Raw genomic sequence first — 27,722 nt, forward strand, 5'->3', positions numbered from 1 at the left:
TGTTCAACTGAAATATTATTGGCAAGGTGATTCATTTGTTAATCCACAGTGCTATAAATAGTACTTTAACTTAGTTGAATGGAAACATATCCTCCCTATCTCTAGTCACTTGTTTACCCATGTAAAATATATGTGTTTTTAAGTTGACATAGTTGTGTTGCAGGAAGGACTAGCAAAGTTCAATGACTCTCCGTCACACTTTCAAAGCCCTTCAACTCTCAGTCAATTTTGCTGTACTTCTCTTACAAAGTTGTTCACTCTGCTCCATCAATGCATGGACTTGAAGGCAAGAAGAGGCTATTATAACAGCTCAGCCAGTGTTTCCTCATATCATGGGCCAGTGATAGCAAGCCTCTGGCATCAATACCAAGTTAGGCGCCAACAGATATTTGGTCTGGCACCAGAAATAACAAGCTACGATGGTTTCTTTTTAAGTTTGTTTGGCACCAGTAGCAAGAAACATTCACTATTCCTGGCAGAGAGCCACAGAATTTCACCAAATGGCTTCTGCATCACAACTTCATAACAAACACAACTTAACTTCTAATTGCGGTGAAGCCTGTTTCTTAGCAAGCAATTCCATCCTGACAATTACATCCAGACTTATCAATACCTGTGGTGCCTTCCCATACCAACTGGTTTCTTTATTACCATAAGAACAATCTCCTTGAAGAGATTCACAAACCTGTAAGTCTATCAGCACTTGGATTTTCTCTCCTTTCACGCAGTTATATGGAAATAGGTAATCATCTACGAGAAAAGCCCATGGGGAAAGTTACAAAATTAAGTCATCACAAAATATGTTGTAAATACTGTGTTGACTTAACCTCACTCCTCACCCTGAACTCTTTTCTGTCATGTACTCTCTCAGACTGCAATCTATTCCACTGCAGTTCATCTTATGCCTGTGTGGAGCCCCATTTGAGCCCCTGAGGCTTAACATAGCACTAGTAAAGGGAGAGGATTGGCTATAAATTGCCTGAGTCTCAGGACAGAGCAATCTCCCTTTTGACAGCTCCTTGCTAAAAGGTACAACACTTCAGATGAGGCCATGTGGTGGAAACCTCAGTGAACACAGCGCAGGACAAACTCCAAAGAGTTCAATTCTACAGAGAGGGTTGCAACCAACTTGCCCGACAGTTTTCAGCAGGACTCTGTTTCACTTTGCCTGAAAAAAAGGGAGATCTGAAATCTCTGGATGGAAAGGATAGTGTAGGAATGAGGAATTACTTTTCTAGTACTAAGCATTAGTAAAGACAGGAATAATATCATTCTCTTCACAAGAGAAAAGTTGTCCCTGCCCATCCTGCTACAATCCAGTACAGCAGAGAAAAGAAATTTGTTTAAATGTAGACTATTTTATGGGACATGGAATGGGCACAGGGAGGAAGTGATACTAAGCTTTAGGCATGGAAAAATTTCATTTGGAGCAACAGCTTCTGAGAAAATAAAGACAGTGTGAAACAAAGTTGAAATGGAAGTCCCCATTATAAATTCAGCTCTTAGTACCTGCCAATGACATGAGAAAATCTGTGCCCACAGGGAAGGGCTGTCCTGTGTAAAAGTACAAATCTGTAGTGTTCCCAGTGAGGGAATTCATGCAGACAATAATTCAGTGATCAAACTCTTCCTCTTCAGACCTCTCCAGACCCTTGAGGGTCTGAAGGAATTTCCACTAACCTCCTTTCTTAAAGCTCAGTCTTTAGTTGGATTTCCTTCAACTATAAAAATATACACAGTTCAATTAGCCAGCCTTCACAGACTCTGTAGTTCATTTATGCATGCTAGGCACGTCTCCTGCTGTGAGCAGTGCATCTAAAGAGAACTCTTTGAACTAGTCTATTGTTGCTCACGTAGTGTATTGCATTGTCCAATTTCATCATTCCTGGCAAGGCAGAGCACTCCTGCAGCTTGCTACAAGAGAAGGAGAAGAGATGATGAAGCACTTTGTCCAGCTGGTGTGCTGGACATCTCAGATGTACAAATAAGCTTGCCTACCACTAACTAAAGTATTTTCCCAGCCACCACAGACAGACCTTTACTGACCAGTTTTGTTTATATGATCTTACCTGGAAGCCCTCTCTAATCTAGTTAGCAATCTGGAGGGATAGAAGACAGAAAAGATGGTAAGAAAGAATTGGGTAAAAAAAAAAAAAAAAAAAAAATCTGTATTTTGCTTAAGTGTAAAAACAAATCATAGTTAGAAATACCACGGAGGATCAACCAAAAAAAACACCCACAACCACCAGACAGTGTAGCATTTTGCTGCATTTAGTAAGGAATATTTTTAGAATCCATAGCTTGGACAAATTGCAAAGGACTACACTGCCCTACCTCCAAATTCCCATTGGCACATTCTTACTCTTTCTGAATTTAATGGGTCAAATACTACAGAAAATAGAAAGCAAAGCTGAGCATGTGTTTGTCAAGCAACCATTCACATATCTCCCCTTTTTCTTTGACTAGGTACTCCTTTGGATAGGAAAAGAGGGGGTCATACCCAAAAAAGTCCTTCTCAGCTGCTCTAAAGAGGGGAAGAACAAAGATTCATTTTAGAACAAAGATTTAGATTTATTTTTTTGCTTCACTAGAGGTTTTTGGGAGGTTTTTCTTGGGGTGATGGGGGTGGATTGTTTGGCTTTGCTATAATACTGCACATCAAAGTGCTTTTGATGTGAAGTTTACTTAACAGAATCAGTTTTTCCGATGATTGTGTTAATCTTTATAAACCTGAAGGCGATACCGTGCCTTTTAAAAAACTATAGCAGGAAAAGACTTGAGGTTACATATACTCTCAGTGCTGAGAGATGGGAGTAGTTGGATTATTTTGCCACTTCTTACAACTTCACTCGTTGATGCATGGGCAGCACTAACAATAGGCTCGACATCTCTCTCACTTAGGCCAGGATGGCTCTATTTAAATCATGCACAGTCCTTCACATAAGCACCTTCGTGTTTTCACAGGTAAGAGCCACCAGGTTTCAAGGGCTAGTTTACAACAGGCACTTGCTCAGAGGCAGTGAAGGGGCCTTGAGCTGCAACAAGAATGAGCACTGATCTTAGAAATGCTCCCTGCTCCCAGCTGTTAATAGCTATCTTTGTAATGGTATTATTTTGAGCACAAGCTTCTGTCCCCTCTTCAATCTTGCAAAACCAGCTTTGCCATCCACTCCTAGTCTTGAAGTATGGCTGTAAAAATGCTTCTGTTATGTCTGACGTGTTTACCTACAGCATCTGAATGACTTTTTAAGTCCTTTGAATAAAGATAAGAGACAATGTGTACATTTTCCACACAAATAGTGGAACTGTAATAAAATAAACATCAAAGGTAAGCTCGCAAATCATCACAACTTCACTGCTATTTACAACAAAAGCAGGAAGAGGAAAAAACCTACCCTCACCATTGGCATCATCTTAGAAAATACAAGTTTTGGAAGGAATGATAGCTTTTTCCCATACCCTTAAACACAAACATTGGCACCTACAGCTAATGCAATGTTTTACTGAAAGATATGAGTTTACATTAGATGGAGACAACAACAAGGAACCAAGAGAGGTCTCCCTCCTCTTATTTTTGTCTTTCTGAATTACCAGCTTTTCTGAACTGGTACAGTTCTAGTGGGAACAGGAAGACATCAACCCTTTTTCTATTGAAGTTAGTGAGAGTACAACCAGAAGGACAGAAGAACCTCTCATTGTTCAGTACTTACTCCTTAAGACTTATACAGACTGGAGAAATTGCACAGCTTTGAAACAAAAGGCAGGTGTGTCTGGGAACGTATATTCTATTCAAGGCAGACCAAGTCAGAAAGTAGTGCTGTTTGTTTATGCTGTTAGTCTTTTAAACTTCGTGTTTTTTTCATGTTCCTCTCCAACACTCCTTCAAAACCAGACCGCAACAGCATAGTCCTGACCAGAGTGACTTTGCCATTTCTAAAATAAGGTCTGATTTAGAAAGACCGCTTTGGGAAAATACGGATCAATCTAACTCTTACTCCAAGACACAAAATTCAAAGTGTACCTATGAGAAATAAAATGTAAGCACCACACTAGATTTCTGCTGATGTCTTTGCTTTGTTATTGTTTTGCAGACACTAGCGCTACTGCTGAATGAAACTGGCATTTTGCAATTGACTTTGAACAGCAGCAAGGATAGGACTGAACAGGCAGCTTCCAGAGAAGCTACTGCCATATAGTAGCTATCTTCATTGAGTTGTTCTGTCCAGTATACCACTGAATGAGGCAAAGCCTCTGAAAGAGCACATGATTCTGACAATTTAAACCTAAAGCCAAACCAAAAATCACAACTAACTTTTCTTGAAATGAAACGGTCCAGGTAAAATTACAGAAAACATTTTTGTCCCAGGTTTTATGGAAAATGCATGGATCCACAATACCCAAAAACATGGTAAAGTACAGACACTATTAAAAAAAAAAAAAAGAAAAAAATATTTAAAAAACGCACAATAAAAGATTTTATTGGAGAGTGATAGGAGAGTGACGTTTACAACAGAGATGTTATAAACACACCATCTGAAAGAGAGCAAACCATGCACATTAACACACTTTTAGCTAAGGCTAAGGCTTTTGACTAATTCTCTCATAGCAAAAGCCCACAGCATTGCCTACTTTTTCCCATTTTCCTCCTGCACCAGGTGTAGTTATGACAGAAGGAAAGAGGGGCCAGGACTGAAACGATTTTGTTAGGCTACATAAATCATTAGGAATTCACAACTCGCGAAGCCGTGTATCATCTTCCAACAGGTTGTTGAGCTGTCACATTACAACTATTTGCTATATACGGCGCTATTAAAATAAATCACTGCATGTAACAGGTTCTGCTCTGCCACCTACACGTCATTCTGCATTTTACACCTGGGAGGCGGGCCCGGCTCTGCGAAGTCGCGCCGAACTGCGGCTTCATTCGAAATACCCAGGAAGGGGAAGGACCTGGCAGGAGAAAATAAAAACAAGTTTCGTAAAATAACTTTCCAACTAGACCTCGCTGTCATCTTAGCTAATTACGGCTCTGATACGGCTTATTAGCGAGTACCCACCTTTGCTACCTTGCTTCTCCACCCACCACCCTTTCAGATCTTCGTCCTGGCTCCGCCTCTCGCCGGCGTTATAATGGGCTGGTCTGAAAGTGGTGGAGAGACACAGAACCACAGGGGAAGAGAGAGATAATGACAATAACGCTAATAACCCTAATAACCCGGCTGCTGCCCGTGCCGCAGCGAGGAGCCAGCCCGGCGTCCCGGCACTGACGGGAGCCGAAGCCGGAGAGAGAGGAGTAAACCCCCGACGTCCCTCGACAGCTTCTCCCCGCGTCCGGGGAGCGTCGGACGGTAACAGCGGCAGCATCCCCAAGGAGGGCCGGGCTCGGGGGGACTTGGAGAAGAGCCGGGTCCAGCAGCCACCCGCCCGCTCACACCAGCCCCGCGTGGTATCCTCGCCCCTGTCCTCCGGCCCCATGGACCAGCGAGAGTAAAGAGCGAGAAGGACTAGCGGGGAGTGAAGGGGGCGGGAAGAGACCGAGCGCCCCGGTGGGGGAGAAGGAGGTGGAAGCCGGAGGAAGCGCCCCGTTCGAGGGCGACTGGGCACTGCTGCCTGTCTTCGGTGTCTCCCGGTGGGGAAGGGGCCAGACCTCTGCCACCGAAACCCAGGGAGCGGAGGCCGGGTGAGGCGGGCGTGGAGCCCCTCTGCCTTCCCCTGCCTGCCCTGCCTGCGCTGCCTGTCGCCCCGGGAGCTGTCCAAGCCAGCGCGGGGGCAGACACCCCCCCGAAGACCTCGCCGCCCCCCGTCGCCTTTCAGGCTGCGCTGAGGGGCGGGGGTCGCGCCCGCCCAGCGGAGCCGCGGGAAGCGCGGGGGGCTACCGGCGCCGTCGCCATGAAGCTGGAGGTGTTCTCGCAGCACTACGAGGACAAGCTGAGCGCCGGCAGCGACCAAGAAGGCAGCGGCTCCCTCTCCCCGGCGCCGGCTGAGAGCGAGCTGGGCTCAGACGGCGACTGCGCCGCCAACAGCCCGGGCGGCGGGGCCGGGCGGCCGGGACACCCTCCGCCGCCTCCCCCCGCCCCGCAGCCGCCGCCGGCGCCGCCGGCCGAGAGCGCAAAGGGGAAGCCGTATACGCGGCGGCCGAAGCCGCCCTATTCCTATATCGCGCTGATCGCCATGGCCATCCGCGACTCTGCCGGCGGCCGCCTGACCCTGGCCGAGATCAACGACTACCTGATGAGCCGCTTCCCCTTCTTCCGCGGCGCCTACACGGGCTGGCGCAACTCCGTGCGCCACAACCTCTCCCTCAACGACTGCTTCGTCAAGGTGCTGCGCGACCCGGCGCGGCCCTGGGGCAAGGACAACTACTGGATGCTCAACCCCAGCAGCGAGTACACCTTCGCCGACGGTGTCTTCCGCCGCCGCCGCAAGCGCCTCAGCCGCGCCGCCCCGCCGCCACAGCCCGCCCGCCCCGCCGCCGCAGCCCCGCCGCCGCCGCCGCAGGAGGCGGCCGGAGCGGGCGCCGCGTCCCCCGGCGGTTCCCCGCGCTGCTGCTGCGCTTCCTCGCCCTGCAACTGTGCGCCGGGCCCTGCCGCCAAGGAGGCGGCGGCGGGGGGCGGCGGGGCGGCGGCGGCTGCAACGGGCAGCGGCGGTGCCAAGTTCTCCAGCTCCTTCGCCATCGAGAGCCTCCTCCGGCGGCCGGCGGGGCCCCGCGCCTCCCCGCAGCCGCCTCCGCCGCACGCCCGAGGCCTCCTCTGGCCGGCGCCGTCCGCGCCTCCGCACCTGCTGCCCGGTCCCTACCCGATGCTCCCCTACCCACCTGCCGCCCCGCAGCCCCCGCCCGCCGCCGCCCTCTACGGCGGAGGCCTCCTGCAGCTCTGCGCCTACGGGCTGGGCGAGCCGCTGCTGCTGGCGGGCGGGCGGCAAGCTCTGGCCCACGGCGAGCCGGCGGAGCGGCCGCGGGCTCCGCTCTTCCCCGCCGCCCTCCCCAAAGGCGGGCGGGGGCCGCCACCCGGCTCCCCTCTCTACGGATCCCTTCGGCTGGCCGGGCCGCTGCAGCCGGCGGCGGGGGGCTCGGCCTCGTTCCAGCCGTACGCCGTGGAGACCCCCCTGGCTTAATGGAGCCCCCCCTCCTCCCCTACGAGGGGCTGGCCTGCCTGCCCGGGGAGGCGGGGAGGGGGAAAGGAGGAGGCTCTGGATCCCGCACTTTACTCCAGAGGCGACCAAAGCCTCCAAGCAAAAGCCTTGGTGACTGTGCCTTAGTGAAATGACAGTGGGTTTAACTTAAACCAAAAAAAAAAAAAAAAAAAAAAAAAAAAAGGAAAAAAAAAGGGGGAGGGGGGAGGCAAAAAGTAAAAAGAAAAGAAAGAGAAAAAAGAAACAGCTGTCGTTTTGGACATAGCCATGAGCCTCAAGTGCTTCTTACTCTTCGTTGAGACTACTTGACTTCAGCCATTCCCTCGCCGCCTCCTTTCTTCCCCCCCTTTTGTCCCCACATTTTCTGCCACCAGAGCCTGGGGCAGAGGATGCCCCTGCGGCAGCGGCAGGCTGGGGATGCGCTGTGCACTTGGGAGGGCGGAGAGGAGGGGGGCGGGGGACGGGGGGCCCGGGAGGAGCATGGAGAGAGAAAGGGAGGGGGCCGGGGGCTGTTGTGGAGCCGTAGGTCTGTACTGCAAAGCCATGCATCACTGTGCCAAAAGAAACCTTTTCTCCTGTCCGGCAACTAGCATTTCGTGGGAAGGGAGGACATTAAATTATTTATAAAGTAGTGTTTTTAACACAAAGAGAGTGCAGCTTTTTAAATTAATTATTGTTCGGGAGGTCAGAGGGACAGAAGAGGGGCTCAAAGAAATATCAGGCGTTGTCTCCTGTACTTGGTTGTTGTACATTTAAGGCCAAGGCCACTGCTACTGGAAAGAGAAGAGTAAATTTTTTTCGTATTTTATTTTTGTGTTTGTATATAATATATATGTGCAAGTGCATTTTATTGATGCTCAGCCACCATGGGGTTTTTTCCCTTTTTTTGGTGTTTTTTGTTTGTTTTTGGTTTTGTTGTTTCTCTTTTTCCTCTTCCTCGAATAAAAGCTGCCCCCTAAATAAAGACGGTAATAAGGAGATGAGCGTGATGTCTGTGCAGGAGTGGAGGGAGGGGCCCTGCCGTGGGGCAGCATTGGCCGAGGAGCGCTCGGGCTGCGGGGGCAGCCAGGCTGCCCGCCCTTTCCTACCCATCCTTCCCAGCGGGTTAGGGGTGCCACGTACTGTTTGGCCTTATTTTGACCAAGGAAGGTGAGAGAGGTTCTCCTCTTGGGCTGCCGCCAGGTTTAGAACTCTTCAATTCCTCGAGTCAAATCAGGTTTCCCCGCCGATGCTCAGCCCCGCAAAAAGGCTGGCGATTTGCGGTCAGGCAGATCTGCATGCTGCCTGCCCTACTTGGGGGCAGCCTGCGGAAGTCCTGCCCATTTGCCATTTTTTTTTAAAGTTTTTCTATTTTTTCCCTTCTTTTCCCCCGAAGGCCAGCAGACGAAATGTAATCCTGTTGTCATCTCTCAGTCCAAAGACAACTCTCTTCAGGAAGGTTGTTGGCACGGCCGGGCTCCAACTGCTTCTGATGGAGGCAGACCCGCTGGCACCTGCGGAAGGCTAAACCTCTGCAGAGTGAACGCTGTTCAGTATTTGCTGGTAATAAAAAGTTTACACGCGTTGCCTTCTCCCGACGCGTGTTGTATTAAGGCTGTTTCGGATTGTCAGAAGGTTCGAGTCGGAAAAGGGAAAGGATGTGATTTTAATTGCCCCTGCTACTGAATTACAATTTAGTGGCGTCCCGGACCTCGTTGAGCTTTAAACAAACGCCGAAATGGTAATTCGACGCTTGTTTATTCGTTCGATTGTTTTAATTTTTAAAAAGATGAAAATAGGTAAGTTTTTTTTCCCCCCCTCCAAGTCTCCTGTAAGCACAGATCACCTAAACAAACGGTGGCAAGCAGAACTTTGGGCGCTGGTTGTTCTTTTATCTGATTATTCTTATTTAAGACCTTGCACTTTCTCCTTCATCTCCTTTTCCCTCAGCCACCGGGATTCAGCCTCTGAATAGCTTCTATCCTCCTCGCAAAAATGTTGCCGAATAGCGAAGGTGTGTTGGGAAAGAAAAGCTTCAAACAGAAAAATATGCGGGCAAATACACCGACTTGTTTCAATAAAGCTCAAGCAGATTTCACGGTGTGTTTAGCTCAGACCATAACATTCATCAGAACATTGCGAGAGATTAGTGACTAATGTATGAAGTAATCCAGCCCTTGAAGGAATTGGTTTTTATGTACACACACGCATACACACATACACGCACACACACAATTTCGACATCGTTCTGCCTTCAAGGCTCTGCTCAGATAGTAATCCACCCTTCTATAATCTACCCTTTCCTCTGCCTTGTATTTTAACATCTCTTTCTTTATTGGAGTCCACATGAGCCGTCAGTATGCATTTGCTAATATCTTTTGGTTTTGTCAATCCCTAATCTTCGAATTTCAGGGTATGTTAAGAGCACCTTGACAGAACGTGGAATTTGTTATTACAGCCACAAGCACGTATTTAATCGGATGTACTAAAGAGTGACTACGGATGAATGTGTGTATGTAAAAGTATGCATAATAGGATGGCGTTCGGCTTTTACTCTTAGAAAAGTCCCTTTTTATTAAAAATAATTTAACATTAAAAAAGAAAATCCGCTCATAGAATTTGACACGTGCCTCATTAATAAGTACTTATCTTCTTTGAATCTCTGTTTTTCGATACGACGGGAAATGTACGTCAGCAGGACAATATAAAGGGTACCCGTGTCCTCCCGGTCCTTCCCCAGTGACTGCTCGGATTTCCCAGCGGGTCGAGATCAGAATTTGAGGGGACCCGATGGCATCCGGGCTGCAGGGGGAGACGATGGGGAGGAGGGCAGGGCGGGCAGGGACTGCTCTCTGTCCGCAGCCTGCTGGGGGTCTGTCTCTTGCTGAAGGGTCGCATCCTCACCGCCTTTCTGCGGGACAGCATCGGTTACTGTTCCCATCCCCTGAACAGGATACCTGGGACGATTTTTCCCTCGTTGACCTTTGTGTGGAAATCTCCCCATCGCGATACTGCTCAGACCACGCCTGCGTTTCTACACAAGGAAGCTGTGACAGCAGCTTCACACGCAGGTGAATCTGCGGGAGGGGGGGGAAACAATTTTTTAACCAACCGGCTGCGTCTCGGTTGTCATCCTGCCCGGCGTACGGGGCAGAGGAATCCACACGGCAGCACCGCGGAGCCGGTGAGGAGGCGGGAGAGCCCTGCCCGCTGCCCCCCGCACGGGGCGCCCGGCTGGCCGGGGCCCGGAGCCTCGACCGGAGCCGGACCGGAGCCGGCGGAGGCTGGGGGGCGGCTCTGGCGTACAGCTATAAATCCGGGCTGTCAGCTGTGACAGACGGCTGGTGAAATACAGCACCTGTCCAAACACTTTCCAGCAGCAGGTAATCAGAGAACCGACACTTTACATTTTTGTGTGGAACAAGCACATTAACCATTTCACAGACCTTCCCGAAACAGCGACGTTTGTATGTCTGGGTACTTTGTCTTTCTTAACGTCTAATAAATCAGGATGACAGAAGAGAGACAAAGCCTTTCTCCTTTTGATATTTGACACATTAGCAGTAAACCGATACTATTGTACCCTGTTCTTTCAGCCTGTAGCGGGTCTACATCACCCTGAGTATCTGAGTGCTTGTTGGATGGGTGCACTTTTGGGATACTTGAGGAATTTTTACATGCCATACAGGCAAAACTGATGCCAGTGGCACAGGAAGCCTGGCTGGAACAAAGTGTGTAACAGTCTGTTCATCAACATGTGAGAGGATCTGCAAACATCCCATGTTGGCTGCACCATGCTCTCCAGACTTTCTTTGAGCAGCACTTGGTGAAAATCCCAGCCTGAGCAGAATTGCACATTAATTCTGATCCAGCTGGGCTCTAGTTTTAACTGCATTTTTTTGAAAGAGACTTCACTTCTCAAATAAAAGTATTTTGTTTCTGAGACCATTTGTTGTATAACTGTTTCAACCCTTGCAGGTTCTGAATGTCTTAGTATGCTTTAAAGAGGAAAAAAAATATATTCCTGTCAATCAAATTATTTTCATCAAACTTCTTTTGCAATCCGCCCCTCCCTCCACTGAACATTGATAAAACATTGAATAATGTTAGTCCTAGCCACTTTCTTAAATCTCTTAAGAATGTAGCCTATGGAGCATCAGAACTGCATAAGCTCCTCCTTTATGGATTAGGATCAAATTCATACAAAGGAGAAGTTTAAGTAGTTTGGGAATTAATGGTTACTGAATATGAACTCGTAAAAGAAACAAGCTTGTAAAAGTGACATTTGGATAACTGCTTGAATATATTACATGGATCTCATGCAACAGCAGAAAAGAGTAATATCGTTCCTGTTCTTCTTCTACTGGAGTCAAAAAGTTTTAGATTAGTGGAGAGATTTGATTGTGTTATCTTCCTATCACAGTAGTTAACAGTATTTTTCACCACCCAGATCTGATGGAGTTTGAAATCTTCTTTCAGTTGTTACACTCCAAGCAACCCGTAAGATAGGATAAGTAGCCCTTCAGTATCCCTAACCCTTACTTGGGAAGAAGTCCACTGGCATCAGTCACTTCACTCAAGAGCCATCTCAGCACAGCAGTATGAGTTATGAGGCTCAGTTGAACACAGATCCCTGGTGAAAGCTCCTGAGCAAAAGTGAAGCCCTTGATAACAGCTTAATTTCAGACCAGATCGTGAGAGGACTGGAAGAGGAAGGATGTAATTTCTCCACAGGACATTGTCCATTTTTTCTGGCCCACATTCTTTTTCAAAAGATGGATTCTTAAATACCTTGAGAAGGTATATAGACACAGAAGACCCTTAACAAAAAGAAATTTCACCCCAGAAGAAGGCACATACAAAGGACTCAGATTCACAGACAGCATCACCTTTTGCACCTTGCCTTAAAGCAGCCCAAGGTGCAACTTCCTACACAAGACGAAGGAGAACGACACAGCCCCACACAGAAGGGCAGAGCTTCTGAACCAAAGTCTAGATTTTGCACAATTCTTCATTAAGCTGGGGGAGGTGTTTCATTTAATAACAGACAAGAAATTCCCTTAATTGTGCCAGGTTTTTTGACTTTTAAGTCTGGAATAGGCATAAAAACAAAGTTGAAATCCACCTCAAGAGGAATTCAAGGAGCTAAAGAGTAATTGTATCCTGTTGCAACTTTTCCTAACACTGCTGTAACTCTTTAATAAGGGGGTAAATATGGCTTCATTTTTCATTTATGCTCTGGAAACATTTTGCTCTTGAATAAACTTTCCTGTCTTCACTGACACTTTTAGAAGTCTTGAAATCAGTTTCAGAAAAGCCATCGATGAAGCCCATCATAAAATCAAACAGATGTCTAGAGAAAGCCTGTTCCACTCTAGACATCCAACCTGTATTAACACATCATTATTTAGGTTACATAGATAGCCAGCTTCAGAAAAGCTAGTAATTTATGTAGTCTGCAGCCCTGCATAGGACCTAAACATTGTTATTGCCTTCAGGAAATTTTACCTCCATACATCTGGATGGACTAGGCCTGTGTCCTCTTTTCCAGAACCAGAGGGGAGATGTATGAGGAAGGACTGAGAGAACACACTGTCATAATATTTGTGATCTTGCACCATGGTATTGTTTTCTTTGTTATGACATGTTTCGAAATTTCAGAGCTCTTTCAAGCAGGATGGCAGACTAATAGTCTTCTTTGCTATGGGGAAAAGCAAAGCTTCTGTGGGTTCTGTCCTTAATAGCAGAGCAGAAAAAATTCAGGATGGAGCAATACACCTTTAGTCTTCAGTACAACGTCTTGAGCAGAGTATATTGGACCTAGAAACAAGGACCACTGGGTAGAAAACCATGTGAGAGATAAAAAAAGGTAAAATGGGGGTCGGAGGGAGAGTGTCCTATTTTTTTTTTCTTGACTTTTCAAATTTCTACTGTAGCAGCTTCCTGATCATAGCTATTAATCAAGTCCATGTTTGTAAGCACTATGCAAGGGTTCATAAATATTTTAATAAGTATAATTGAGCTGGTTTAGGGTCTAGTGGGTTTATTTTAGCTGTGTGTGAACTGCAGTTGTTATTTAAAATAATAATTTAGTACTGGAGTAATACTAAATACTGCAATCACATATGACAACCAACTTGTAAACCTTCACATAAATAGTGTGTTTCTGTTATCCTTGCCACTATTGAAGTATTTTTAGTCTGCTGTAGAGAAACAATGTGAATATCATGCCAGAGCCAAACCAGGCTTAACTACTTGTATTTTGTGGCTCCATGGTGCATCCCAGGCTACCTCACTGGACAGAAGAGTCTTAAGCAAGACTGCTTCTGAGAAATTCATATTACCTTGGCAGAACTTCTAGGCACTTGACTTAGAGATCTTAATTTTTCAGAAGAAATGTGACAGTCTGATTTTCTAAACTTTTATTTTTTTATCAGTAGCTGTTACAAATGGCCAGATAAACATCAATAATCTAAATAGAAGCTGTCAATCTTACTCCAAGGTTTTGTACAGATAGTTTTCTGTAAGACCTCAAAGGTTACCTACAGGATTTCAAAACAGACATGTGATGCCAAACTTTTTCTTTCCATTCATTCCACAGCACTTGCTGTTGAAAACTGTGGCATCTCACTAGAGATGTAGTTTTCTCTAGATTTCCAATAAGTATCTATGGAATTGCAGGCATGAGATACTTCTAGACTTGCTTAATTCACTTTCCTTCCAGTGCAGTTTTTTCCAGTTTATTTTTAAAAACTTATGAAGCAAGGCAGTATTGAATAGCCTCATTTAAAACATCCTAAGCTGTGAAGAAAAAACATCACAGAAAATACAGGCTTACTTCTAAGAAAAGTTGCATCACTAGGTAATAACAGTTTTTAGTATTTTATATTTGCAAAACAACTGTCTAATGCAATTCTCTTTCACCATAAGGCAACTGCTATTACTCTGGGTATTTCATCCAGCCATCTTCAATACAGTAGAATGCACTCATTACTCATCCTCATCATACAAACACCAAAGTAATTCCCCTCTCTTTGGCATATACAGTCCTCAATTAGTTGTGTGTTATCATCACATTCCCCATTAATCACTTAGCAGAACCATAAAGAAGCACAGCAACAGCTTTCTCACTTCTGTCTCATAAGTCAGTCCAGCCCCCCCCCACAGTAATTTCTGTTTTTTTGTGAACTTCTCCAGAGTATCTCTTTCTGATTCATCTTAAGACATAATGAAGGCATATCAGGTTCTTCCCACACCCCCCAGCTCCAGAAGAAGCAGGTTAAAAAAGGACAAAAGTCATAAGGTGTATTCCAAGAGCCAGACTAACACATGACAAGAGTACACAGACTGCAGTTACCCAACCTTCTAGCAAGAGCCATCCCCAAGACCCCCTTCGGCATAACATTTCAACAAAGCCTTGTTCAAGCAGAGAAACAACCTTCCCCTTTCACCTCCTTGCCCTTATCCAAGGCTACCCTTGAGGAAGCAGAAGCAATTTCTCCCTTGAGCCCACAAAGCATCAGGCACAGAAAGACAGAACTGGACATAGACTCTTCTGATACCAGCATCTCTTCCTGAGACAGCTTTGCCACAAGTCTCCTGCAGACACCTTTCCTCGCAACCCCTGGTTCAAGAAAATAAGGAAGGCATAGAAACAGCATTCATCCTGGTCAGACTCCCTAGCTCAGCTCAATGCACCCATGCTGGGGCAAAGTCACGGCTGAGATTTCTGGCAAAGCAAAATAAATGTATCTCACTGCTATTGCCAGTTCCCAAGGAGATGTGGGCAGTCTCTGGGTCTTCTAGAGCTGGCAAAATGAAACATTTGTCAGAGCTCTATAGGAACACTCAGTTTTAACTTTTCCTGTTCCCCAGGGGCTGGGAACTGCTCCCCATTATTTTACTTTGTATAAAAGACAGTGGTTTTACCCATTGCTGGGAATAAGTTTCTCCCACTCCACACTGTCCCCAGTGACTGCAAGAGACAATGTGTCCTGTGCATTATTGTTTCTGTCACAATGGATGAAGGGCTCAAATCTGACCAGTTGACTCCACAAGCTCAGCACATGTTATCATCTTGTTACCATTTCTTCTTCTCCAGCAAAACCAAGTAGAGCAAGGATAATAAGGCTACCTAAATTATCTTTAGTTAAGAAATGGTAAAAATTGAATTAGACATTTTCTTGTTTCTTGTACAGTTGAAACCTCAAGGCCAAAAGATCCTGTAACTAGCTTAAAGAGAAGTGAAGGACATATACTTTCATAGTTTGATTTAAATGTTGGGGAGTTATATTGGGTTTTCCTGGAGGGCAGAGATGATTCCTTAGACTCAGAAACAACATCTGAAGCAGCTAGAAACTGATTAGTTCACATGCAGGTTTGTGGATTCTGAAATGGTGCTAAAAGCCTGTTAGTTGGATACGTAGGCTGGTCTAGCAGAGGAGAGTATGGGATAAATAGTACCAGAACGAGTGCTTGTGGTAATTAATAGACATTACTGTTTACTGTCTTAGTCAGAGATACCATACAGACCTTTTTATTTTCATCTCATGCGGTGGAACCAGCAATTAGTATATATTTTCATTCTATATATATTAGTGTTACATAAAAAACAAACTCTACAATAAAGGATATTAAAGCTAATAATTCAAAAACTAGGACCATTGTTCTCATACTCCATAATTTTAGCCCCTTTTAATTCAGTGCACATACCATTGTAGCATACTGTTTAAATTGCAGGATGACACTATTTTTCTTCCAATAGAATTCCTGAATAATCTAATAACTATTGTGGGAAGGAAATAGTCTTGTGCCATTAGAAGGAATGTTGTTCTCAGGGCCCTGACTCAACTGAAGTTAGAAGCTTTATTCCAAGTGATATAAACGACCTCTGGATTTTTTAAATATTTAAGTCATAGGATTCTGGGTGTCAAAATCTTTTCGGCCAGCTTGATGTCAGGATACATAAAAACCTGTTGTAAACTAAGCCGTATTTTTTGCATTTGGAGTACTTGTGGTAGGAAGCATTATTAGGAACACAGTCATTACAGTACCAGAATCTGTTCTAGTACAGGGGACATCAAAATGAAAAAGACAGCCTCTGTGGTATCTTGCATACTTTGTCATAGTATCTTTTTAGAAAGGAGGTTTTGCAATTTCTGAGCAGTCACATGCATCTGCCATGGAGTCTAACTCAGATAATAATCTAAGCCTTGGGACCCTTCCCTTTGGCACAGTTCCGCCCTTTCTCACCAAGGCAAGAAGGCCAACTATACAGGCTGGTGCCTACAGGTCTCCCATATGTGATGAGGTCTGACAAAACTGTACCCTCATCCTCGTTTCATTCTTATTTAATTGCTTGCAAAACTGGATTGAACACTGCTCGAGTTCAATTTATTTTGGTTGGTGTCCTGGTTTTGGCTGGCTTCCTAGAAACCAGCATAGTACTGTGGCTTGGATTTAGAATGAGAATAATGTTGATAACACAGTGAATTTTTAGTTGTTGCTAAGCAGTGTTTGTTCTAAATTACAGATTTTTCAGCTTCTCATGCTGCCCTCCCTGCCATCAGGGACTGGGAAGGCACATGAGGCTGGGAGAGGACACAGCAAGGACATTTCTCCTCAAATAATTATTCCTTACAATATGACAACATGTCCAGTATAATCTGGGGGAATTTTCCAGGAGGCACCACGGCTTGGGGACTGGCTTGGCATCAGTTGGTGGGTGGTGAGAAATCGCATAGAACTGGGCATTGCATATTTTGTATTTTCTTTTATCATTATTGTTGTTATTATTTCCCCTTTATTTTCAGTCCTATTAAACTGTCTCTATCTCAACCCACAAGTCTGGTTTTGTTTTGTTTTCCAGATCTGCCTCTCATCCCCCTGGGAGCCTAGGAGTGAGCCAGGGGCTGTGTGGTGCTTAATTGCTGGGTAGGGTTAAACCATGACAGTTGCTTTCACAAGCACCATCCAGCTATGTCCTCTGATGAAAAGCCAGCAAGCAGTATCCTACAACCAGAGATTAGGCCTATAACCAGGATCTATCAGCCACCATCATACCAAGTGCAGCACAGGAGCATCACAAGGATTTATGACACCAGAAGGAGGACTTGATGCCTCTCACATCACAAGAGGATGGATGTATAACATATAACTACCACCTCCCAAAAAGACTAGGAATGGATGCATGTAATGATGAGCACACTTCTATTTCCTTATTAAGTTTCCTATTCTGTCACAAACAGACTGATAAATACTAAAGATATACTTCCATGCATTAACTGAAAAGTATATTATCAGTTTAGCTTCAGCCTCACAGTTTAATGTCACAACAGCAAGAAAAAGTTGATGATACCAAAAAAAAAAAAAAAAAGACTCATTTGTTTTCTGGGTATACACATCTACATGACAGGTAGCTCCAGCTGATTTAAGCAGGAGTTCTCATAGACACTAAATATCTCTCTCATCCAGCTCTCACTGGGAGTGGCTCAAAACACAAGAGCCAGGTACTAAATGGGAGCAGCTACACATACAATCTTAATTGCTGTTCTATAAATAGTCTGGGAAAGAAGGCAACGGGAAACCCCAGCCAAATTGAGCAACCAGAGTCATCAAGGGGTATTTTTGTGTCCACTGCACTATTAAAAGGCCAAATAAGTATTCAAATTCAATGGCTCAAACACCATCATGAAACTTTGAGTAAGAGGCTCGTTTTGGCACAAAGCCAAAAAAAAAAAAAAAAAAAAGAAAAAGGGGGGGGGGGGAAGGAAAAAACCCCATCAATCTAGTTTTCACCTTTCTCCACCCCATATCTTTAAACTCTCCTGTATAAGCCAGATTTGAAACCTTCAGATGCTGAACAAGCTCATTATTGACATAGCAGATGATTTTTAACTTATTACAAAGAGCTTTAAGATCACAACTGCAGCAACATGTGAGGGACCTGTAGGATTTCAGGGTGCTAGGCTTACCATTTGCCAGGCTGCAGCCAGTTTCTCCAATGGTTTCATCATGTAGCAAAGAATAGGTTAACCACCAAGCATTTTTGCTTTTATGCATATACAGCCCATCCTAAAGTCTCTGCAAAGTTCTGCCCCAGACAGGCAGAAAAAGTCTTTGTCTTGTGCAATGCCATTCCTACCAGAAACAGAAGCAGGTAGCCCTTTTACTCCAGTGTGAGGCAAAATAAATGAGCAACATCTGGACGATCTAATAGACCAGGTCTCCCAAAAAGCACAGCCTGTTGGTGGACATAACCCCAACAGCCTAAACTTTAAAAATAGAGTCATCCTTCAAGAGGGTTCATTATCATCAGGAGTTACTCAGGTGCCCATAGACAGTGACTGACTCATCATTCTCTAGCAAAGAAGAGGAAAGTCGTTCTCATATATGAGGACTGAGACTTGGTCAACAGTCCTGAGGTCCAGAGTGATGAATTCATGTTCCTCTAACCAAAGCAGCTCCACAGACTGCCTGGAGCGATACCAGCTTTGCCCAGGCCACTGCTGCCTCTCAGTTATCATCCACAGAAGCAACTGCAAGAAGCCTGAAAAAAGAGCTTAGAATGTCCCAAAGGTCTTGCTGCAGCTCTGACAGTCCTAAGTTGAAAGGTTTAGAAGTTTCCAACTTAAACACTCTTATCAGCTCTCAGCGCACCGCCCTGCAGGTTCCTGTCTGCCCATCAATGGACAGATACATTATCAACATTTTCTATCATGTAAACTCAACTACTGTTCAAGTTACACTGATATCTGATAACGTGTTGATCATCCCTATCAAGGTTAAAACATACCTGAGCTCTTCACTGTCTACATGTACAGACTGGTAGAGAAGTTTGGCTGGAAGGCCTGTTTGCATAAGGCTCTCTCGCCTTACTGTTAGTTGTACAGATTGGGCATGCAGAAAAAAATGTAATACATAGATAGAATTTACATATTTTCATTAAAATATAATTATAGTGAGGACATAAGACAGATGATAGATGTAAATTAGTTTGCTATTAGGATGAAAAAATCCTATTTTAAATTATCCACGTCTCTTTTTTTTTTCCATTTTTTATTTTTCAGAGACTTGATTGACAATGACAAACATCCTGCTGCTTTCCATTTGCTTTATTTCCTGCAGTATATATTATTTTATATACCTTTACTTTTATGCACCTGCTTTACCTTCCCAAAAAATAGGGAGAAAAATTGCAAAACGTTAATTCTTATAAATATGAGCAAAGAAAAGCAATATCAAAGGGGGTCACTCATTTCATCAATACACACAATCTGAAAAATGCATCAATATTTTACCTACAAATAAGTCTCCTTTTTTTAACTCATTCACACTTACATGACAAAAAAGCCTGAATAGTGTATTTTCCTGGCTGCATAGTAAACACATATTTGTATTCACTGAAAGAACAGGTTTGTCCTGGTTAAAAACAATATAACACTACAAAAAAGAAATGTAGTTTAAATTGAACACAGGGCTCATAGCAATAACAACGAAAAAATCTTAAACCTGCAAGTACTGTTTCACTGGTGTAAGTGGGACCATGAAGAATAAAGGTTCTCTATGAAAAAAGATTTGCAGAACAAGTTTCTTGCTCTACAGTCAAACAAAGGTCTACATACTACAAGGGGGAAGGAATAGAGCCTAATAATGTGGGAAAGAGAAGGAGCAGCTTCCTTCTGGACATTAACATGCACCTGCACTAAGAGCAGCACAGGCGACCACACCATTCATCACCCCAGGGGCCCACACAACTAAGGGAGAAGCCCCTGCCTGAGCATCCATGTGCCATTCAGAGTTCCACAGTAGCCACTTAGGACTGTAACTACGGGGACCACAGTCCCTTTGCAGTGGGCAACTCCAGCAAGCTGAGAGCTGCCCTTTTCAGCTTCTTGCTAACACACACACAAACTCCCAGGTGCTTCCTCCTCCTTCAGGTTCAAGCCTAGGTTTCCCAGAGCAGAGCCAGCATATAAAAAAAATATTATTCAGATGGTAGAATTAAAAAAAACAGCTCAACTAGCGGCCTCCTGGGAGAAACTCAAACTCCAGATGAAGAAAACCAAGAACAATTATACCTTTACAATTTATGCGCCCACTCCTCACACTCACTTCACGCTCTGTTTTGGTCCTGCACTGATTTCTAGTTTGGGGTCTTCTAATGCCTTATTTGACTCTGTGTCTGGCCAGGCCATTAACTATTCTCATCTATCTGAGTCTCAGCTTCTGCTGACAGCTGAAGCCTCCTTATCTCCTGGTTTGCACTTCTGGTGCACCTGCTCACTGGAAGAGCATGGGAAGCTGAAAAGTGCTAGACTTAGGATAAGCACTACTTAGCAACAAATAAAACATCAGTGTGCTATCAACATTAGTCTCATACTAATCCAAAACACAGCTCTGTACCATCTACTAGGTAGGAAATAACTCTGTCCCAGCTGAAAACATACCTGGATGAAAGTGTGCACAGCTTGCACCCTGTGGTGTCAGCAGATCTAGCTTATGCTAAGTGATTGATTCTGAGTCATTCATTCTGTTTAGAATTTAATGACTTAAGCTAATCAACTAGTATTTCTTAAGAACGTGTTTCACTTAAACCTGGTAGCTCTGGCAACATCACCTCTCAGCCTGTACTTGTACAGGATGCTGAAAGAACTAAGCTGGGCAGACTGGTTTGCTGGACTATGACCAGCATGCCCTGCCAAGAGCATTAGATCTTCCCTGGCTGCTCCATCCAAGAGGACTCTGGCACATGTTAAATAAGATGTATTTGATCTGCATAAAGTCCAAGTTTACATCCCACCCACACAGATTTTTCCAGTGGACACATAATTAGTGAAAATACAACTTAGAAATACCAAATTAGATCTTGTGAATTGTTATGCATCTTTTCGTAGGAAATAATTGATTCCCAAATACCCTTAGATATGTTCAATTTAAAATTCTACCTCTCCCATGTCAAAGCAAGGGTCTAATTAGCCTACTGTCCTGTCTCCAGCACACTTATTCTCCATAGCTTAAACAGTGTACAACAGCAGGTAAACACATTCATAGAATCATAGAATGGTTTGGGCTGGAAGAGACCTTAAAGATCATCTAGTTCCAACCTCCCTGCCATGGGCAGAAGCATGTCCTGCTATTTTGCTCTGCATGTGCCACCTGATAACAATGCACAAATCAACAGATATCATCTGGGAAAGATGTGTAACCATTCCCCTGATGACTTTTCCTTCACAACTCAAGACCTCTGTCATACCCCCTTTCAAGTAATCTAATGGTTATAGCAAGCTCTTGATGTCTCTCTTCTATCTTTACTGTAACTTGCTTTGTAAGGTAGAGGTGGCAAATGCACAGGGGTGCGAGGCCTGCAGCCACCTACAGGATTTGAGAGCCAGGTATATCAGGGACCAACATTATCCAAATACAAGTGAACTGATATTCATGAACAGTTCTCTTTACTTGATACTTCTGGGGTTTTTTTCCAACTGCAGCTAGACATGGATCTTTGGGTTTTATTAGAAAAATTGAAGCCTCACTCCTGTGTAGTAAGTGTTGTTTCAAAGCTTACCTGAAGCTATTTATTGGTTGGCTGGTTTCTTTTGTTTTTAAAGTTTCAGGTGCTATATTTCAAAAAGCCAGACATACCCCAGCTTTGGTAGGTCAGCTTGGACTTGTGTATGTCATTTGTACTAGGTGTGTAGCTTTGTCCCTTTAAGTAAGAGGCATGAGATCATGAAAGCTAGTCAGGAAGGTCAGGTTAACACTGAACCATGCTTAAAACCCTTACAGGTGACACACCCCACACCCTCATATTTACCAGCATCATTTGTAGTTGTATGTACCATTTTTGGAGCCTTGTCTATCACCTCTGAAAGCAGAAGCAATGGCCCAGCTGAAGACTAACTTCAATTTTACACACACACACACAAAAAAAAAGATCTGGTTTGGATCTGTTCTCCTGACCCTTAAATGATATCACAGATGTTTTTAATAGGTAACAAGAAAAAATCTTTATTTTCAATTAAAGCAGGCAGATAAATATTTCATAGTTTAGCATCATGGGACAAAAACATCAGGAACAAGAACTATCTTGTCCACCTTGTTTATTGCAGAGTGGCTGAATTCTTCAGACCTTTTATATTGGCCTAGATGCTTTCTAAAGGCAGAAGACCTCCTTTGCTTTAAGAAGATTTTGTCTAGAGCTTTAGTCTTACTAGGCAAACCTAGTTATCTACATAAGAGCATTCTTCCTAGCAAACTTGCACTCTCATCATTGCCCTATCTAGTAAATGTGGTGCTGTGTGTTCCTGATCAGCCAGGAAAAAACATAAGGAAGGCTTTGGAAGAAATTTCTATTTCATATTTGTATTTTCAAATCAGCTGAAAGTTATTAAAGCAAGGAAAAATCACTTTCTGAAGAGCTAAACATCTGTCACACCTCTTCCTCTTTCCCCATCATCTTTTGTTTAATACTAGTTTCAATAACAAAAGTCATTACGACTTACCCAAGCTACAAGGTATCTTAAATATTAACAAGGATGTAAAGCCACTGGAGTTAAGAGCCCGGAGCTGTATAATAATAAGGCAACACTCAGTGAGATTTCATAATTATTTGTTACACAACCAAAGAAACTAGCTAGAGCATTCTAAGATTATACACCACTTATATATGATGTCTAGCCATGCCAGAAATTACATAACACTTTTAATAACTTAACAATTTGTCATTAAAAAGACAGAACAAAGGGCCATTATGACCAGAGGTGGCAATCCAACAATTAGTTTACTTAGAGCCTGATTAAAACCCATCCTTGTGATTTGCATACATGTCACTGTGTTTTGGATGTGACATTCAGTATTCTCCATGTTTGAGTTTCCTTTTTGATTTTTGTGGAACTAGAGGACTCGAGCAGTAGAGAACATAAAAGCAGGGATTTGTTCTTGTCAGAGCTGAGAACTCAAAACTGGCACTAATTTTGATAGTAGAAGCATCTGCTTTACATCCTTTAAATAAAAAAACAGAAACAAAACCAAAAAAAAAACAAAAACCAACTACAATAACAACAAAAAAAACCCAAATCTGGCCACCGATTCAGATTCCCAAATAGGGGTTCAAATTCTTTCTAAGTATTTCAGTTCTGGAAATTTTGACCTATGTAGCCAGCCCTAGCAGGATTTGCAGACAATATCTCAAGCGGTTCTGCTGGGTATATCTGTCCCTATGCATTTATATGTCAAGAAAAATTCAACACACTTAACTAGGTGTGAAGTTACAACAGAAAGATGACATCTGTGGCATGGAAACAGTTGTCAGCTGTGAACCTAGCCCTGTCCCTATCAGGAAGCCCCTCTGCAAAAGATTGGACACCTTAGTGAGACACTTCATTGCAGGTGAGAATCTACATTACATTTTCCCCCTCCTTCAGGCATAGTAAAAGCTGTGGAGAAGACACGGATCAGTGGGGAAACACTATAGACAGAAAGAAAAAAAAAAAGTATTATTGTATACATAATCATGCATGTTGACCTGGTAAGCACAGGACTCCTACAGAAGAAGCAAAACAAAGGCTTCAGATTGACTTGGCAGGGAGAAATCTGCAGGATCTAATTTTAAAAATTTCACTGCAGAAGCACTGCTCTCAACAGTTAACCATAATATACCCAGAATCAACATACTTTATAGGAAAGGGAGAAAAACCACCACAAAAACCTATAGAAATCTATAGAGTCTTGAATATAGTGATGAATAGGAACTGGATCTGATTGTTATTTGCCTTTTCCTAATAACCCAAGGGCCATTAGATGAAGCTTGTATGATCCAGGTGTTTTGTTTTGTTCCAGAAAAGAAAGTTTCATAGCTCCCATCATGGAGGTCACCTTTAACCCAGCAGGGCATCCCCACTGGTCAGACTTCCATGGGATTTAGCTTGGCTTCTGGACCTCTGACTTTGTTGCAACATCCACACCTCCATGCCCAGATCTAACATTCATGCTACTTGGGACTGATAGAGTATACTTTGTCCCTCCACATTCATAAACTTCTCCTTTAGCACACAATCCAGTCACTGTTCTTCATAAGCCTCAAGCCTGGCTTTATCCAAGGGCTGCACAGTGCTTCTCCAACATGCACTCTATTTTCCAAATACAGAAACAAAACCTGGCAAATACTTCAGGTCAGCAATAGCAGGGGCCACCTTTCAGCAAAGAATCATTTTTCCTTGCTCAACTCTTTTCTAGGTAGAAGGACTTGGAATAGCATGGGCTAGTCCAGCATCCTGCCAAGGCATTCAAATTCTAATTGTAACTCTGTTGGTTCCCATCTTCAGGGACCAGCAGAGCATAGACCAGTGGCACAGTAAGGTGCTGTTCTGCATGCCTTGATTCATGACTGTACCAAACCTGGGGGCTGGATCTACCAAAGACCTGCCCAGGAATTTGCCTCCATAGGGACACTGCATATTCCCCATCTTATGATCCTGTGACTTCCAAGTATGACCCAGCAAGTGTGATACTCTTGCCCTAAGCCAGGAAAAATCCCAGTGCCAACAAGAATCAGGAGAAAAACCCCACACACCAATTAAGAGGGCATTCTTTTCTTCCCCCTACCCAAATGAGTAGCATGTCACTTTGCTTTTCCTGGGATACTCAGTTTTCTGGGTTCTTTGGGAGCAGTCTGTGGTCATGTTAATGCTTCTCCACACACACTAGGGAGCTCAAATTCAACAATCTCTTTTCCATCATGCACCATTTCAAAAGGAGAAAATTCCTACAGAAAATGCCTGGCCCTCAATCTATTCTTTAGACAATACACACACCCTTTCAAAGGAAATGATAAGAAAGAATTTGATATAACTTCTTCAGCTTTCTTGGACACAAACCTGAAAATCTTTTGGATTAAAGGGAACTTCTCAGATACTCGTAGGAAAAGTCAATTTTGAAGCCAAAATGGTTTTATTTTCAAATAGGAATATCTCCATCCCGTACACACCTGTTAGACCTACAGTGTAGGAGCAAACACACTACTATTAGAACCTACAAAACACCAGTATTGTGTTTGCTCCCCCATTAGCTTGAACACTGATCAAAACATCTAACATGTCTCTTCTTATTTTGAAGAATTTGCTCAACTACTGACTTTCCCTCTACTCAAGTTTCTACAGCTAGTATTGGCACACCCAACAAGAACAAAAATTAAGTGGTGTTTGTAGAGGTGTGCAGATAATCAAGGCAACACTGCAGCCTGCAGGTGCTTTTTAAGATAACACCAGGACACACCTGGGTACCCATGGAGGAGGACACGCTACCAGCAGGAGACTGGAAGATCTTTTGAAGTCATTTTTGAGGGCTAACAGTGTTAAGGAGACCAAAATAAATTATTTAGGCTGGATTTGTAAGCAGAAGGAAATGGTGACTTACCCCTCCTTCTCAATAGTTGAATGCCTTTTTAAAGGTTATTTGTAGAAATCTTTTTTTAACTTTGGATGTTTGTGTTTATTTGCATGGGAAATGACAAAAAAAAAAAATCAATATGACAAACAATACATGCAATTGTACACAGAATTGAGAGTGTAAGAGGGAAAGGAAGAAAGATTTAGAATTTAAAATTAACTAGCACTCTTCTTACCTCCTATGATAGAGATGCCAAAAATCTTCTCAACACAGTTCCACTCACCAGACTGTTGTCCCCTTCCTTTACTTTAACATATTCTTCTTCTGGGATGTCAGGTACTGTACCACCATTTCCAAGCTACTTTAAGTGACCCTCCTCACTTAAATTACCTGAGAGCTTCAGATCCCTTGTCAGTTCCTCCAAAGAGTAGGAGCCAGAAATATAAAAGTATGTTATTTTACTGCTTTTTCCACATTCCTACACCATTAAATATTCTCATCACATTTCAAGAATTCGATTAGTTTTGTCCTGTTATATTTTTAATAAAACTTCTCCATGGCCTGCCTTTTAAAACCTTTCAGTAATTATTCAGAACCAGATTTTGCTCTACCTCCTCCACTCAGTTTTATAACCTCCAGGAGACTTCTGGATCTTTACTTTTATTACCCAGAATCGTTCAATAAACTTACCACTCATCCTGTCTTTTCTGGAGAAATCTGTGTATTCCTGGAACACAGTGCAATCCTTCCCTTCTGTTTCCCCATCTCTTTTCCAAGGCAAGTCACTCTGATACAGTAGTCATGCAATCTGCCAGGTCTCTGTGATGCCTCTTATAACTCTGGCTGTGGACCAAGGCTTTGAATGCTTCTTGTTTATTGCCATACCCTTGGGCCTTGGTGTAGAGACATCCCAAGTGCTCAGCTCACTGCCCTGATATTCTCAGTCCTGTTTCTCTGATGGCTTTCATACAGCTCCCTCTTCCCTCCTCCAGGGGTGCCAGGATAGTCATTTATCTGCAGACTCTTACTACTTGTCCCTTCAAGTCTAGGTCAGTTGTCTTCTGCCTAGGATTGCTTTTTCTTTGCTTAGCTAATTGGATATCAGCTTTATTTCTTCTTTCTCAAAGCACTAGTTCATGACCACCAAACACAGAGCAGCTCTGTCAGGCCCTTTTCCTCAGCTACACATTGCCCTCTGGCACCAACCTGCCTCTCCATTTAGGGCAACGTGGGTGCCCCAAGTCCCAAATTTGTTTCTCATCTAGACAGAATCACACCTGGCTGTGGTACCTCTGAATTGACATTAAAAAAAGCAGTCAGAGAAACACCATCACAGTTCATCTTCCTGTGGTATCTCCAGCTGTGGCCTAAGCATCTGTTCTACTACCCAGAATAGCAGGAGAAGCAGCCTGGGAGCTAATTCTGTGCCCTTCAGAAGGCAGCCACTGACCACCAACAACCTTTCTCTCTCAGTCTTTTACACACTGCACTCATGATGCTTCCTCTTCCCTTTCTTCTGGAAGAAGTCCTACACAGGTTCACATACAAAATCACAAGTTGCTTTATCCCCACCCTCTGTGTCAACTACTTTTAATTAACAACATACTGATGAAGAATCACTCCCCTTTAACTTCAAAGATACCAAAAATAACACACACTACCAAAGCCAAACAGCAACAAGATTTAGACATTCATCAGATGATCTTCTGCTAGAGATTGCAGCTCCTTCTTTCTCTCCCAGGTTATCCAGAGGAATAGACACAAATCACACTACACCACCTGTTTAGTAGTTCCAAAAACCATACACACAAGCTGCAACAATCCTTCCATTTGCAAAACACAGAGAACCCCCAAAGATAATATCAAGCCTAGTCTGTGGGCTAGCCTCATTTTTATGGTTGCCTTAATCAGTAGTATATTGAAAAGAGCTGTGCTGCTCAGGCTCAGAGCACCCACCCCATTCCCAGCCTTTTATTCCCTCAGGCCAGGCTCTTCATGGCAGACAGGTGGTTGCTCTTCAGGTGGTATCTCATGTTTATACAAGTGTGTATTTGGGGTGGATGCTAGGTTCTGTATCCCTAGTGTAGTTCCTCGTGTCAGACCATCTCTCCTGCTTCCTCCTGACACAGACACAATTAAAAAGCATGTTCTTAACTAGGGGAATGGCTTCTGCTTTGCTCTACTGTCTGTTTCTTCTTGCTTAGGGATTGATTCCTTGCACTTCT

General features: G+C 43.8%; 1 protein-coding gene across 1 annotated transcript; it reads left to right on the forward strand.

Annotated features, from left to right (window-relative positions):
• The first annotated feature begins 5,592 nt into the window (after nt 1-5,592).
• On the forward strand, nt 5,593-7,325 carry FOXQ1 (forkhead box Q1). The gene has a single exon (XM_071736563.1). It carries the CDS (start codon nt 5,890-5,892, stop codon nt 7,111-7,113), a length of 1,224 nt encoding a protein of 407 aa, XP_071592664.1. The 5' UTR covers nt 5,593-5,889; the 3' UTR covers nt 7,114-7,325.
• The last annotated feature ends 20,397 nt before the right edge of the window (nt 7,326-27,722 follow it).

Source organism: Heliangelus exortis, chromosome 2 (genome assembly GCF_036169615.1).
Source record: "Heliangelus exortis chromosome 2, bHelExo1.hap1, whole genome shotgun sequence".
Taxonomy (NCBI): domain Eukaryota; kingdom Metazoa; phylum Chordata; class Aves; order Apodiformes; family Trochilidae; genus Heliangelus; species Heliangelus exortis.

Coding starts and splice junctions, on each gene's coding strand:
- FOXQ1 (XM_071736563.1), top strand. CDS start 5,890: ATGAAGCTGGAGGTGTTCTCGCAGCACTACGAGGACAAGCTGAGCGCC.